Source organism: Salvelinus fontinalis, chromosome 18 (genome assembly GCF_029448725.1).
Source record: "Salvelinus fontinalis isolate EN_2023a chromosome 18, ASM2944872v1, whole genome shotgun sequence".
Classification (NCBI taxonomy): Eukaryota; Metazoa; Chordata; class Actinopteri; order Salmoniformes; family Salmonidae; genus Salvelinus; species Salvelinus fontinalis.
The window spans coordinates 59,722,354-59,739,325 of NC_074682.1; the positions used below are offsets into that span (position 1 = coordinate 59,722,354).

The 16,972-nt window shown below is 49.5% G+C and overlaps 1 protein-coding gene across 1 annotated transcript in view; it reads left to right on the forward strand.

Moving 5' to 3' along the window:
• nisch (nischarin) overlaps positions 1 to 14,650 on the forward strand; it is a 50,945-nt gene extending 36,295 nt beyond the window's left edge. The window contains exons 18-21 of the mRNA XM_055869950.1: positions 879 to 1,029; positions 2,282 to 2,410; positions 8,708 to 8,869; positions 9,080 to 14,650. Of these exons, the coding sequence (XP_055725925.1) occupies positions 879 to 1,029; positions 2,282 to 2,410; positions 8,708 to 8,869; positions 9,080 to 9,969 (1,332 nt within the window). The 3' untranslated portion in view covers positions 9,970 to 14,650. The remainder of the gene's footprint in view (positions 1 to 878; positions 1,030 to 2,281; positions 2,411 to 8,707; positions 8,870 to 9,079) is intronic.
• Positions 14,651 to 16,972: the final 2,322 nt, after the last annotated feature.

Genomic DNA, 16,972 nt, shown 5'->3' on the forward strand with positions numbered 1-16,972 from the left:
TTCATAATTATTTTATTCTCCTTTTTTTAAAAGCTGCAACTTTAGGACATCAAACATGTTATAATATTTTGGATATACTCTCTATAACTTTAACTAATTTGAATCCTTTTATGATATTTCAATTAGGATTAGTCTAGGCTTTTGTCCATTATTGGTTTGCAGTGGTAAGGAGGGATTTTTCCTTTTTCTGTGTGAGTTAGAATAGAAACACACCTGTCCAATCAGAGGATGTAGGAAGTATATGTTCCTTTGAAGATGGAACGCATCGGCCGGTATTTCCATCAATTAATAAAAAACATTATTTTGCCATGTGATTTTTTTCTTTTCTTTTTTTTCTTCTCCCGGACAATTTGGCAGGCAACAATTTTTTTATTTATCAGCTTTTCATATCATTTCTTTTTTTGCAGCTAAAAACTGTTAATTTCCAGCTAACTGAAACCTTGACATACACATTCATCAATAACAATGACTTCTTACCACCTGTGATGTTTAAAGGGGATGGCGTGTGCCTGTGATGTGTATGAGATGTTTAAAGGGGATGGCTAGTGCCTGTGATGTGTATGAGATGTTTAAAGGGGATGGCTAGTGCATGTGATGTGTATGAGATGTTTAAAGGGGATGGCTAGTGTCTGTGATGTGTATGAGATGTTTAAAGGGGATGGCTAGTGCCTGTGATGTGTATGTGATGTTTAAAGGGGATGGTTTGTTTCTGTGATGTGTATGAGATGTTTAAAGGGGATGGCTAGTGTCTGTGATGTGTATGAGATGTTTAAAGGGGATGGCTAGTGTCTGTGATGTCTGAGATGTTTAAAGGGGATGGCTAGTGTCTGTGATGTCTGAGATGTTTAAAGGGGATGGTCTGTGTGTGTGTTGACCAGGAAGAGAAGGAGGAGCTGCATCACATCCTGTGGTCATCGGTGGTTTTTTATAAGTCACCTGACGTCGAGGCCACTTCCTGTATCATGCTCTCTACTAAAGCTCTCTACTTCCTGCTGGATGACTCCGCCTCCACGCTCAACGACCAATCACGTAAGATACACACACACACACACACACCGCACGGCAGCTACTCTCAGTGACGTAAGAAAAGAATCAATCACAAGATCTAGTTGAAACGAGCTGCATGACTTTGAGAGAGAGTCTGTCAGTCAGAGTGAGTATGTTTACATGCACACCAGTACCTCTAAATATAACTGATTGTGCCAGTAGGCAGAGTGGCATTAGTCATGTGAACACCTTACTCTGCTTATTTTAATCGAAGTAAGCATGAGCCAATTAAAAGACCTACAATTAAAATTGTAGTAATGTGTGTTGTCTTTATACTGTGGGTCTGTAGTAATGTTTTCTGTCTTTATACTGTGGGTCTGTAGTAATGTTTTCTGTCTTTATACTGTGGGTCTGTAGTAATGTTTTCTATCTTTATACTGTGGGTCTGTAGTAATGTTTTCTGTCTTTATACTGTGGGTCTGTAGTAATGTTTTCTGTCTTTATACTGTGGGTCTGTAGTAATGTGTGTTGTCTTTATACTGTGGGTCTGTAGTAATGTTTTCTGTCTTTATACTGTGGGTCTGTAGTAATGTTTTCTATCTTTATACTGTGGGTCTGTAGTAATGTTTTCTATCTTTATACTGTGGGTCTGTAGTAATGTTTTCTGTCTTTATACTGTGGGTCTGTAGTAATGTTTTCTATCTTTATACTGTGGGTCTGTAGTAATGTTTTCTGTCTTTATACTGTGGGTCTGTAGTAATGTTTTCTGTCTTTATACTGTGGGTCTGTAGTAATGTGTACTGTGGGACTGTAGTAATGTGTACTGTCTTTATACTGTAGTGATGTGTGCTGTCTTTATACTGTGGGTCTGTAGTAATGTTTTCTGTCTTTATACTGTGGGTCTGTAGTAATGTTTTCTGTCTTTATACTGTGGGTCTGTAGTAATGTGTACTGTGGGACTGTAGTAATGTGTACTGTCTTTATACTGTAGTGATGTGTGCTGTCTTTATACTGTGGGTCTGTAGTAATGTTTTCTATCTTTATACTGTGGGTCTGTAGTAATGTTTTCTGTCTTTATACTGTGGGACTGTAGTAATGTGTACTGTGGGTCTGTAGTAATATGTGTTGTCTTTATACTGTGGGTCTGTAGTAATGTGTGCTGTCTTTATCCTTCAGTACTGTGGGTCTGTATTAATGTGTGTTGTCTGTATCCTTCAGTACTGTGGGTCAGTAGTAATGTGTGCTGTCTTTATACTGTGGGACTGTAGTAATGTGTGCTGTCTGTATCCTTCAGTACTGTGGGACTGGAGCCACTGTGACCATCAGGACCCAGAGCTGATCATGTCTTACTGTCTCACCATCGACCTCCACGACCTCCACTCTGTCAACGTGGGCCTGTTCGACCAGTACTTCAGGGTGGTGGGTGAGTAGGGAGAATGAATGGATGACTACGGTGTCACAGAGAGGACTAGGATCAGGATGTTAAAGACAGTTAAACATACTGCAAAGTGTTATCTGAATTCATAGAACTCCCAATCCCAGAATGCATAGAACTCCCAATCCCAGAATGCATAGAACTCCCAATCCCAGAATGCATAGAACTCCCAATCCCAGAATGCATAGAACTCCCAATCCCAGAATGCATAGAACTCCCAATCCCAGAATGCATAGAACTCCCAATCCCAGAATGCATAGAACTCCCAATCCCAGAATGCATAGAACTCCCAATCCCAGAATGCATAGAACTCCCAATCCCAGAATGCATAGAACTCCCAATCCCAGAATGCATAGAACTCCCAATCCCAGAATGCATAGAACTCCCAATCCCAGAATGCATAGAACTCCCAATCCCAGAATGCATAGAACTCCCAATCCCAGAATGCATAGAACTCCCAATCCCAGAATGCATAGAACTCCCAATCCCAGAATTCATAGAACTCCCAATCCCAGAATTCATAGAACTCCCAATCCCAGAATTCATAGAACTCCCAATCCCAGAATTCATAGAACTCCCAATCCCAGAATTCATAGAACTCCCAATCCCAGAATTCATAGAACTCCCAATCCCAGAATTCATAGAACTCCCAATCCCAGAATTCATAGAACTCCCAATCCCAGAATTCATAGAACTCCCAATTCCAGAATTCATAGAACTCCCAATTCCAGAATTCATAGAACTCCCAATTCCAGAATTCATAGAACTCCCAATTCCAGAATTCATAGAACTCCCAATTCCAGAATTCATAGAACTCCCAATTCCAGAATTCATAGAACTCCCAATTCCAGAATGCATGGAACTCCCAATCCCAGAATGCATGGAACTCCCAATCCCAGAATGCATGGAACTCCCAATCCCAGAATGCATGGAACTCCCAATCCCAGAATGCATGGAACTCCCAATCCCAGAATGCATGGAACTCCCAATCCCAGAATGCATGGAACTCCCAATCCCAGAATGCATGGAACTCCCAATCCCAGAATGCATGGAACTCCCAATCCCAGAATGCATGGAACTCCCAATCCCAGAATGCATGGAACTCCCAATCCCAGAATGCATGGAACTCCCAATCCCAGAATGCATGGAACTCCCAATCCCAGAATGCATGGAACTCCCAATCCCAGAATGCATGGAACTCCCAATCCCAGAATGCATGGAACTCCCAATCCCAGAATGCATGGAACTCCCAATCCCAGAATGCATGGAACTCCCAATCCCAGAATGCATGGAACTCCCAATCCCAGAATGCATGGAACTCCCAATCCCAGAATGCATGGAACTCCCAATCCCAGAATGCATGGAACTCCCAATCCCAGAATGCATGGAACTCCCAATCCCAGAATGCATGGAACTCCCAATCCCAGAATGCATGGAACTCCCAATCCCAGAATGCATGGAACTCCCAATCCCAGAATGCATGGAACTCCCAATCCCAGAATGCATGGAACTCCCAATCCCAGAATGCATGGAACTCCCAATCCCAGAATGCATGGAACTCCCAATCCCAGAATGCATGGAACTCCCAATCCCAGAATGCATGGAACTCCCAATCCCAGAATGCATGGAACTCCCAATCCCAGAATGCATGGAACTCCCAATCCCAGAATGCATGGAACTCCCAATCCCAGAATGCATGGAACTCCCAATCCCAGAATGCATGGAACTCCCAGAATGCATGGAACTCCCAGAATGCATGGAACTCCCAGAATGCATGGAACTCCCAGAATGCATGGAACTCCCAGAATGCATGGAACTCCCAGAATGCATGGAACTCCCAGAATGCATGGAACTCCCAGAATGCATGGAACTCCCAGAATGCATGGAACTCCCAGAATGCATGGAACTCCCAGAATGCATAGAACTCCCAGAATGCATAGAACTCCCAGAATGCATAGAACTCCCAGAATGCATAGAACTCCCAGAATGCATGGAACTCCCAGAATGCATGGAACTCCCAGAATGCATGGAACTCCCAGAATGCATGGAACTCCCAGAATGCATGGAACTCCCAGAATGCATGGAACTCCCAGAATGCATGGAACTCCCAGAATGCATGGAACTCCCAGAATGCATGGAACTCCCAGAATGCATGGAACTCCCAGAATGCATGGAACTCCCAGAATGCATGGAACTCCCAGAATGCATGGAACTCCCAGAATGCATGGAACTCCCAGAATTCATGGAACTCCCAGAATTCATGGAACTCCCAGAATTCATGGAACTCCCAATCCCAAAATGCATGGAACTCCCAATCCCAAAATGCATAGAACTCCCAATCCCAAAATGCATAGAACTCCCAATCCCAAAATGCATAGAACTCCCAATCCCAAAATTAATAGAACTCCCAATCCCAAAATTAATAGAACTCCCAATCCCAGAATGCATAGAACTCCCAATCCCAGAATGCATAGAACTCCCAATCCCAGAATGCATAGAACTCCCAATCCCAGAATGCATAGAACTCCCAATCCCAGAATGCATAGAACTCCCAATCCCAGAATGCATAGAACTCCCAATCCCAGAATGCATAGAACTCCCAATCCCAGAATGCATAGAACTCCCAATCCCAGAATGCATAGAACTCCCAATCCCAGAATGCATAGAACTCCCAATCCCAGAATGCATAGAACTCCCAATCCCAGAATGCATAGAACTCCCAATCCCAGAATGCATAGAACTCCCAATCCCAGAATGCATAGAACTCCCAATCCCAGAATGCATAGAACTCCCAATCCCAGAATGCATAGAACTCCCAATCCCAGAATGCATAGAACTCCCAATCCCAGAATGCATGGAACTCCCAGAATGCATGGAACTCCCAGAATTCATGGAACTCCCAGAATTCATGGAACTCCCAGAATTCATGGAACTCCCAATCCCAGAATTCATGGAACTCCCAGAATTCATGGAACTCCCTATCCCAGAATTCATGGAACTCCCAGAATTCATGGAACTCCCAGAATTCATGGAACTCCCTATCCCAGAATTCATGGAACTCCCAGAATTCATAGAAATCCCAATCCCAGATCATTTCACCTGATAATAAATACTGAACAAACATATCAACGCAACAACTTCAAAGATTTTACTGAGTTAAAGCTCAAATAAGAAAATCAGTCAATTTAAATAAATTCATTAGACCCTAATATATCGATTTCACATGACTGGGAATACAGATATGCATCTGATGGTCACAGATACCTTAAAAAAAATATGTAGGGGTGTGGATCAGAAAACCAGTCAGTATCTGGTGTGACCACCATTTAGCCTCATGAAAACCAGTCAGTATCTGGTGTGTCCACCATTTAGCCTCATGCAGCACAACACATCTCCTTCGCATAGAGTTGATCATGCTTTTGATTGTGGACTGTGGAATTGCTGGATATTGGTGGGAACTGGTACACGTTGATCCAGAGCATCCCAAACATGCTCAATTGGTGACATGTCTGAGTATGCAGGCCATGGAAGAACTGGGACATTTTCAGCTTCCAGGAATTGTGTACAGATCCTTGTGACATGGAGCCGTGCATTATCATGCTGAAACATGAGGTGATGGCGGTGAATGAATGGCAATAGACCTCAGGATCTCGTCTCTGTGCATTCAAATTGCCATCGATAAAATGCAATTGTATTCGTTGTGTTATGCCTGCCCAAGCCCATCGCCACCATGGGGCACTCTGTTTACAACGTTGACATCCGCAAAGCGCTCGCCCACACGACGCCATATATGTGGTCTGCGGTTGCGAGGCCGGTTGGACGTACTGCTAAATTCCTTAAAACAAAGTTGGACGCAGATTATGGAAGATAAATGAACATTCAATTCTCTGGCAACAGCTCTGGTGGACATTCCTTCAGTCAGCATTCCAATTTCACGCTCCCTCAACTTGACATCTGTGGCATTGTTTTATTGTCCCCAGCACAAGGTGCACCTGTGTAATGATGCTGTTTAAATCAGCTTCTTGATATGCCACACTTGTCAGGTGGCTGGATTATCTTGACATAGGAGAAATGCTCACTAAAAAGGATGTAAACAAACATTTGAGAAATAAGCTTTTTATGCGTATGGAACATTTCAGGGCATGAAACATGGGACCAACACTTTAGATGATGATTTATATTTCTGTTCAGTGGAGTATGTTACTTGTGTTGTCTGGGCTGGCTGCTGGACTAGGCTGGCTGCCGGGGACTGGGCTGGCTGCTGGACTAGGCTGGCTGCCGGGGACTGGGCTGGCTGCTGGACTAGGCTGCTGGGGACTAGGCTGGCTGCCGGGGACTGGGCTGGCTGCTGGACTAGGCTGGCTGCCGGGGACTGGGCTGGCTGCTGGACTAGGCTGCTGGGGACTAGGCTGGCTGCCGGGGACTGGGCTGGCTGCTGGGCTGGTTGCTGGGGACTGGGCTGGCTGCTGGGCTGGCTGCTGGGGACTGGGCTGGCTGCTGGGGACTGGGCTGGCTGCTGGGCTGGCTGCTGGGGACTAGGCTGGCTGCTGGGGACTAGGCTGGCTGCTGGGGACTAGGCTGGCTGCTGGGGACTGGGGTGGCTGCTGGGGACTGGGCTGGCTGCTGGGGACTGGGCTGGCTGCTGGGGACTGGGCTGGCTGCTGGGGACTGGGCTGGCTGCTGGCTGCTGGGCTGGCTGCTGGGGACTGGGCTGGCTGCTGGGGACTGGGCTGGCTGCTGGGCTGGCTGCTGGGGACTAGGCTGGCTGCTGGGGACTGGGCTGGCTGCTGGGGACTGGGCTGGCTGCTGGGCTGGCTGCTGGGGACTGGGCTGGCTGCCGGGGACTGGGCTGGCTGCCGGGGACTGGGCTGGCTGCCGGGGACTGGGCTGGCTGCTGGACTAGGCTGGCTGCCGGGGACTGGGCTGGCTGCCGGGGACTGGGCTGGCTGCCGGGGACTGGGCTGGCTGCCGGGGACTGGGCTGGCTGCCGGGGACTGGGCTGGCTGCTGGACTAGGCTGGCTGCCGGGGACTGGGCTGGCTGCTGGACTAGGCTGGCTGCCGGGGACTGGGCTGGCTGCTGGACTAGGCTGGCTGCCGGGGACTGGGCTGGCTGCTGGACTAGGCTGCTGGGGACTAGGCTGGCTGCCGGGGACTGGGCTGGCTGCTGGACTAGGCTGGCTGCCGGGGACTGGGCTGGCTGCTGGACTAGGCTGCTGGGGACTGGGCTGGCTGCTGGGGGCTGGACTGGGCTGTCTGCTGGACTAGGCTACAGGGGGCTGGACTGGGGACTGGTCTGGCTGCTGGGGACTGGACTGGCTGCTGGGCTGGCTACAGGGGACTGGGCTGGCTGCTGGGGACTGGGCTGGCTGCTGGGCTGGCTGGCCACAGGGGACTGGGCTGGAATTGGCTGGCTGCTGGGGACTGGGCTGGCTACAGGGGGCTGGACTGGCTGCTGGGTTGGCTGCTGAGGACTGGGCTTTCTGCTGGGGACTGGGCTTTCTGCTGGGGACTGGGCTGGCTGCTGGGGACTGGGCTTGCTGGCTGCTGGGGACTGGGGACTAGGCTGGCTACAGGGGGCTGGACTGGCTGCTGGGGACTGGGCTGGCTGCTGGGGACTGGGCTGGTTGGCTGCTAGGGACTGGGGACTAGGCTGGCTACAGGGGGCTGGACTGGCTGCTGGGGACTAGGCTGGCTGCTGGGGACTGGGCTGGCTGCTAGGCTGGCTGCTGGGGACTGGGCTGGCTGCTGGGGACTGGGCTGGCTGCTGGGGACTAGGCTGGCTGCTGGGGACTAGGCTGGCTGCTGGGGACTAGGCTGGCTGCTGGGGACTAGGCTGGCTGCTGGGGACTAGGCTGGCTGCTGGGGACTGGGCTGGCTGCTGGGGACTGGGCTGGCTGCTGGGGACTGGGCTGGCTGCTGGGGACTGGGCTGGCTGCTGGGGACTGGGCTGGCTGCTGGGGACTAGGCTGGCTGCTGGGGACTGGGCTGGCTGCTGGGGACTGGGCTGGCTGCTGGGGACTGGGCTGGCTGCTGGGGACTGGGCTGGCTGCTGGGGACTGGGCTGGCTGCTGGGGACTAGGCTGGCTGCTGGGGACTAGGCTGGCTGCTGGGGACTGGGCTGGCTGCTGGGGACTGGGCTGGCTGCTGGGGACTAGGCTGGCTGCTGGGGACTGGGCTGGCTGCAGGGGACTGGGCTGGCTGCTGGGGACTGGGCTGGCTGCTGGGGACTGGGCTGGCTGCTGGACTAGGCTGGCTGTAACCTGTGTTGTGTGTTATGTCTCCAGGGCCGTCGGCGAACCACATCATCTGTTGTCTGACGAGGGACAGTTACGGGACACATCGCTTCCTACAGCAGCTGATGACGGTCCTCTCTCTACAGGACAAACTACCCTCTCCTGAACCCTCCGAACAAGACTTCTACTCGCAGTTTGGAAATAAATCCAAAGGTATTCATAACATTTTATATCTGTACGTTTTCATCAGTAAAATGCCCCTTTGTGGAGATGTGAGTGGATTGTCCACTATCTCCACAATAACATGGGTAGAATCTAGGGGTTCTATTTGGGATTCAGAATAAATGGGTCCTTTTTGTTCTACTGTGTTGATGTACCAAACTAAATGAGTCCTGTCTTTCCCAATCTGTTGTCTACTCCCAGGTAAGATGGAGAACTATGAACTGGTCCACTCTAGCAGGGTAAAGTTCATCTACCCCAGTGAAGAAGAGATTGGAGACCTGACCTTTATCGTAGCCGAGAGGAAAGGTCCTTTTGGGGCGGCGTCCTCCTGCAATATCCTGCTCTACGTACTGGTCTTCCAGGTGCAGACCCAGGGGCTAGGTTTCTCACAGGGCCTCCATGTGCTCCCACAGACCCAGGCCCCAGCTGCAGACAGACAGACTTCCACCGGGGGTCTGCAGGGGGATAGAAAGTCTCACCTCCACCCCCAGAGCCCGGTCTCTGCTAGCCAGCCTCGTCTTCACCCCTACCCTCAGGCTCCAGGCCCAGCGCCCTCCATCAGGCCCCATATCCCCCAACAGAGCCTGCCTCCCCAGGCTCCCTCCACCCCAAGGCCTGTCCTCCATCCTAAGACTCTGATCCTGACCAGTACAGACGTTTTCCTGCTGGATGAGGATTATATCAGCTACCCGCTGCCGGACTTTGCCAAGGAGCCCCCTCCCCGAGATAAGTACCAACTGACCGACGCTCGACGAATAAGAGACCTGGATAGAGTCCTCATGGGTTACCAGACGTACCCGCAGGCCCTGACGTTAGTCTTCGACGATGTCCCTGGGCCAGACCTCCTCTGTCAGCTTACCATGGACCACTTTGGAGAAGAGGAGAGGGGAGGAGGAGGAGGAGGAGGAGGAGGAGGAGGAGGAGGAGGAGGGGAGAAAGGGAGGAGGAGGAGATGTGGGGGAACAGAGAACGAGGTACTGTGGTGTATCTATGTCCCCGGAGCAGACAGCAGGGAGAGGCTGATATGTCTGTTAGCGAGACAGTGGGAAGTGCTGTGTAGTAGGGAGCTGCCTGTAGAACTCACTGGCTGACTGGTTCTTCTGCCTGTAGAACTCACTGGCTGACTGGTTCTTCTGCCTGTAGAACTCACTGGCTGACTGGTTCTTCTGTCTGTAGAACTCACTGGCTGACTGGTTCTTCTGTCTGTAGAACTCACTGGCTGACTGGTTCTTCTGCCTGTAGAACTCACTGGCCGACTGACTGGTTATTCTGCCTGTAGAACTCACTGGCTGACTGGTTCTTCTGCCTGTAGAACTCACTGGCTGACTGGTTATTCTGCCTGTAGAACTCCCTGGCTGACTGGTTCTTCTTCCTGTAGAACTAACTGGTTGACTGGCTGGTTCTTCTGCCTGTAGAACTCACTGGCTGGCTGACTGGTTATTCTGCCTGTAGAACTATGTGGCTGGCTGGTTATTCCGCCTGTAGAACTAACTGACTGGCTGGTTCTTCTGCCTGTAGAAGTCACTGGTTGGCTGACTGGTTCTTCTGCCGGTGTGACTGACTGGTTGTTCTGCCTGACTGGTTCTTCTGCCGGTAGAACTCACTGGCTGGCTGACTGGTTCTTCTGCCGGTAGAACTCCCTAGCTGACTGACTGGTTCTTCTGCCGGTAGAACTCCCTGGCTGACTGACTGGTTCTTCTGCCGGTAGAACTCCCTAGCTGACTGACTGGTTCTTCTGTCTGTAGAACTCCCTGGCTGACTGACTGGTTCTTCTGCCGGTAGAACTCCCTAGCTGACTGACTGGTTCTTCTGCCGGTAGAACTCCCTGGCTGACTGACTGGTTCTTCTGCCGGTAGAACTCCCTAGCTGCCTGACTGGTTCTTCTGTCTGTAGAACTCCCTGGCTGACTGACTGGTTCTTCTTCCAGGAGGTTTAAAGCACGTCTCTACGCTGACCCTTTTTACAAGGACCATGTGTGCACCTGCCGAAAAATGTTGGCGGCACACAAAGAAATGTAGGAGCACAATGAAAAATATTTGAGATATTAAAGCTATAATCACACAGCTAAATATATAGACATATATACGAGTAAAATGGTGGCACTGTTGAGCCCTGCGGTTTTCAAACCAACGTTCACAGGCTGGAGGATGGACTACGTTACCATAACCCGCCTTCACAGGCTGGAGGATGGACTACATTACCATAACCTGCCTTCACAGGCTGGAGGATGGACTACGTTACCATAACCCGCCTTCACAGGCTGGAGGATGGACTACGTTACCATAACCCGCCTTCACAGGCTGGAGGATGGACTACATTACCATAACCTGCCTTCACAGGCTGGAGGATGGACTACGTTACCATAACCCGCCTTCACAGGCTGGAGGATGGACTACGTTACCATAACCCGCCTTCACAGGCTGGAGGATGGACTACGTTACCATAACCCGCCTTCACAGGCTGGAGGATGGACTACGTTACCATAACCGCCTTCACAGGCTGGAGGATGGACTACGTTACCATAACCGCCTTCACAGGCTGGAGGATGGACTACGTTACCATAACACGCCTTCACAGGCTGGAGGATGGACTACGTTACCATAACCGCCTTCACAGGCTGGAGGATGGACTACGTTACCATAACCGCCTTCACAGGCTGACGGATGGACTACGTTACCATAACCTGCCTTCACAGGCTGGAGGATGGACTACGTTACCATAACCCGCCTTCACAGGCTGGAGGATGGACTACGTTACCATAACCCGCCTTCACAGGCTGGAGGATGGACTACGTTACCATAACCCGCCTTCACAGGCTGGCGGAGGGACTGCGTTACCATAACCCGCCTTCACAGGCTGACGGATGGACTACGTTACCATAACCTGCCTTCACAGGCTGGAGGATGGACTACGTTACCATAACCCGCCTTCACAGGCTGGAGGATGGACTACGTTACCATAACCCGCCTTCACAGGCTGGCGGATGGACTGCGTTACCATAACCGCCTTCACAGGCTGACGGATGGACTACGTTACCATAACCTGCCTTCACAGGCTGGAGGATGGACTACGTTACCATAACCGCCTTCACAGGCTGGAGGATGGACTACGTTACCATAACCCGCCTTCACAGGCTGGAGGATGGACTACGTTACCATAACCTGCCTTCACAGGATGGAGGATGGACTACGTTACCATAACCGCCTTCACAGGCTGGAGGATGGACTACGTTACCATAACCGCCTTCACAGGCTGGAGGATGGACTACGTTACCATAACCCGCCTTCACAGGCTGGAGGATGGACTACGTTACCATAACCGCCTTCACAGGCTGACGGATGGACTACGTTACCATAACCCGCCTTCACAGGCTGGCGGAGGGACTGCGTTACCATAACCCGCCTTCACAGGCTGACGGATGGACTACGTTACCATAACCTGCCTTCACAGGCTGGAGGATGGACTACGTTACCATAACCCGCCTTCACAGGCTGGAGGATGGACTACGTTACCATAACCGCCTTCACAGGCTGGAGGATGGACTACGTTACCATAACCCGCCTTCACAGGCTGGAGGATGGACTACGTTACCATAACCCGCCTTCACAGGCTGGAGGATGGACTACGTTACCATAACCCGCCTTCACAGGCTGGAGGATGGACTACGTTACCATAACCCGCCTTCACAGGCTGGAGGATGGACTACGTTACCATAACCGCCTTCACAGGCTGGAGGATGGACTACGTTACCATAACCCGCCTTCACAGGCTGGAGGATGGACTACGTTACCATAACCCGCCTTCACAGGCTGGAGGATGGACTACGTTACCATAACCTGCCTTCACAGGCTGGAGGATGGACTACGTTACCATAACCTGCCTTCACAGGCTGGAGGATGGACTACGTTACCATAACAGCCTTCACAGGCTGGAGGATGGACTACGTTACCATAACCTGCCTTCACAGGCTGGAGGATGGACTACGTTACCATAACCCGCCTTCACAGACTGACGGTTGGACTACGTTACCATAACCTGCCTTCACAGGCTGGAGGATGGACTACGTTACCATAACCTGCCTTCACAGGCTGGAGGATGGACTACGTTACCATAACAGCCTTCACAGGCTGGAGGATGGACTACGTTACCATAACCTGCCTTCACAGGCTGGAGGATGGACTACGTTACCATAACCCGCCTTCACAGACTGACGGTTGGACTACGTTACCATAACCGCCTTCACAGACTGGCGGATGGACTGCGTTACCATAACCTGCCTTCACAGGCTGGAGGATGGACTACGTTACCATAACCTGCCTTCACAGGCTGGAGGATGGACTACGTTACCATAACCCGCCTTCACAGGCTGGAGGATGGACTAACCAAACAAGACACAAGGGACAAACAGGGAATCAAACCCCCCAAAGATTCCTCTTCTTCTCCTCCTTCCCCTCTTCCTCCCCTGTTCCTCTTCCTCCTCCTCAAAGGAAGTTCTGTGATGTTTCTTATCGTTTATAATCCAAATGCATCCTGGGAATTTGTACAGTCCACACAAGTGTGATATTTATTTGTTATCTTTGTACATAGCCCCTCCCCCTACCCATAGCTCCTCCCCCAACCCATAGCTCCACCCCCAACCCATAGTCGCTGAAGCACATTTATTATGGAATGATACCAATCTTAAATATTATTTAGTATTTATCAAAAATAATATAATCAATTTTTTTGTTTTTAAATATGAAAGTCTTATTATTGCTGGTCATTTGTTTGTCTTCAGTTTCCCTTTCCTCCCCCATGGCACCGTAACGCCTATACACTGAGTGGACAAAGCATTAGGAACACCTTGCTCTCAGAACAGCCTCAATTGGTCAGGGCATGGACTCTACAAGGTGTCGAAAGCGTTCCACAGGGATGCTGGCCCATGTTGACTAAGTTTTTAGAAATGTTATCAAATTAAATAAATATGAAATACAGAAATATCTCATTTACATAAGTATTTACACCCCTGAGTTAATACATGTTAGAATCACCTTTGGAAGCGATTACAGCTGTGAGTGTTTCTGGGTAAGTCTAAGAGCTGTGAGTGTTTCTGGGTAAGTCTAAGAGCTGTGAGTGTTTCTGGGTAAGTCTAAGAGCTTTCCACACCTGAATTGTGCAACATTTGTCCATTTAATCTTTTCAAATAGGTTGTTGATCATTGCTAGACAACCATTTTCAGGTCTTGCCATAGATTTTCAAGTAGATTTAAGTCAAAACTTTAACTCGGCTTCTCGGGAACATTCTATTTCGTCATGGTAAGCAACTCCAGTGTAGACGTGGCTTTGTGTTTTAGGTTATTGTCCTGCTGAAAGGGGAATTCATCTCCCAGTGTCTGGTGGAAAGCAGACTGAACCTGGTTTTCCTCTAGGATTTCTCCTGTCCTTAGCTCCATTTCATGTATTTTTTATCCTGAAAAACTTACCAGTCCTTAACGATTACAAGCATACCCATAACATGATGCAGTGGTACTCAGTAATGTGTTGTATTTGTCCCAAACATAACGCTTTGTATTCAGGACAAAAAGTGAATTGCTTTGCCACATTTGTTTCAGTATTACTTTAGTTCCTTGTTGCAAACAGGATGCATGTTTTGGAATATTGTTTATTCTGTACCGGCTTCCTCCTTTTCACTCTGTCATTTTTGTTTGTATTGTGGAGTAACTACAATGTTGTTGATCCTTCCTCAGTTTCTATCCTATCACAGCCATTAAACTCTGTAACTGTTTTAAAGTCATGATTGGCCTCATGGTGTAATCACTAACTTCACCATGCTCAAAGGGATCTTCAATGTCTGCTTTATTCATTATTGTTACCCATCTACCAATAGGTGCTCTTCTTTACGAGGTATTGGAAAACCTCCCTGGTCTTTGTGGTTGAATCTGTGTGTGAAATTCACTGAGGGACCTTCCAGATAATTCTATGTGTGGTGTACAGAGATGAGGTAGTCATTCATAAATCATGTTAAACATTGTTATTACACACAGAGTGAGTCCATGAAACTTATTATTTGACTTGTTAAGCACATGTTAACTCCTGAACTTATTTAGGCATCGCCATGACAAAGTGGTTGAATAATTATTCACTCAAGACATTTCAGCATTTCATTTTTAATGAATTTGTAAACATTTCTAAAAACATTATGGGGTATTGTGTGTGTGTGTAGGCCAGTGACCCCCCCCCCCCCCAAAAAAATCTAAATGTAATCCATTTTTAAATTTGGGTTGTAACAAAACAAAATGTGGGAAAAGTCAAGGTGTGAATACTTTCTGAAACCACTGTAAATATTTTGTCTTGTATTTTGTCACCTTCTGAACGGCACACAAACACAATCCATGTCTCAGTTGTCTCAAGGCTTAAAAGTCCTTCTTTTAACCCGTCTCCTCCCCTTCATCTACACTGGTTTGAATTGGATTTAACAGGTGGATCACCTGGATTCACCGATGTCATGGAAAAAGCAGGTGTTCCTAATGTTTTGTACACTCAGTGTAGTGCACTACGTTTGACCAGGGGGAAAGTAGTGCACTATACATGGATCTATTTGGGATGCATATTTGTTTTAGTTGATCAAAGGTTCATTAGGAAGGTTATACCAATAGGAAACCAAACCACTCTTTCACGTTTTCTGTTATGTATCCTCATTATGTTCAGGCTACGTCCCACAAGGCACCCTGCTCCTTTTGACCAGAGCCCTATCAGAGACACCATACTTCCTATATGGTGCACTACTTCTGACCAGGGCTGACTCCCAAATGGCACCCTATTCCCTAGAGCAATAGGGCCCTGGTCAAAGGTAGTGCACTATAAAAGGGAATAGGGAGCCATTTGGGATAGTGCAGCCTCAGTCGTCAGGAAGGAACGTCCACTTGATTCTGCCCGGAACAAGAACCATCGTCAGTAGAACACGTTGAAACACACAGGGTTCTCGGGCTGCTGAATGTCCTTGTCTGCTGAACCCTTCTGCTCTCTCTCTCTCTGGTCTCGCTCTCTCTCTGGTCTCGCTCTCTCTTTGGTCTGTCTCTCTCTCTGGTCTCGCTCTGGTCTCTCTGGTCTCGCTCTCTCTCTGGTCTGTCTCTCTCTCTGGTCTCGCTCTGGTCTCTCTCTCTGGTCTCGCTCTGGTCTCTCTCTCTGGTCTCTCGCTGGTCTCTCTCTCTGGTCTCTCTCTCTGGTCTCGCTCTGGTCTCTCTGGTCTCTCTCTGGTCTCTCTCTCTGGTCTCTCTCTCTGGTCTCTCTGGTCTCTCTGGTCTCTCTCTCTCTGGTCTCTCTCTCTCTCTCTGGTCTCTCTCTCTCTCTCTCTGGTCTCTCTGGTCTCTCTGGTCTCTCTCTCTCTCTCTGGTCTCTCTCTCTCTCTCTCTGGTCTCTCTCTCTCTGGTCTCTCTCTCTCTCTCTCTGGTCTCTCTCTCTCTCTCTCTGGTCTCTCTCTCTCTCTCTCTGGTCTCTCTCTCTCTCTCTCTGGTCTCTCTCTCTCTCTCTCTGGTCTCACTCTCTCTCTGGTCTCACTCTCTCTCTGATCTCGCTCTCGCTCTCTCTGGTCTCACTCTCTCTCTGGTCTCGCTCTCTCTCTGGTCTCGCTCTCTCTCTGGTCTCTTTCTGGTCTCTCTCTCTCTGGTCTCTCTCTGGTCTCTCTCTCTCTCTGGTCTCGCTCTCTCTCTGGTCTCTCTCTGGTCTCGCTCTCTCTCTGGTCTCGCTCTCTCTCTGGTCTCTCTCTGGTCTCTCTCTCTCTCTCTGGTCTCTCTCTCTCTCTCTGGTCTCTCTCTCTCTCTCTGGTCTCTCTCTCTCTCTCTGGTCTCTCTCTCTCTCTCTGGTCTCTCTCTCTCTCTCTGGTCTCTCTCTCTCTCTCTGGTCTCTCTCTCTCTCTCTGGTCTCTCTCTCTCTATGGTCTCGCTCTCTCTCTGGTCTCGCTCTCTCTCTGGTCTCGCTCTCTCTCTGGTCTCTCTCTGGTCTCTCTCTCTCTGGTCTCTCTCTCTCTGGTCTCTCTGGTCTCTCTCTCTGGTCTCTCTCTCTGGTCTCTCTCTCTCTCTCTGGTCTCTCTGGTCTCTGTCTCTCTCTCTGGTCTCTC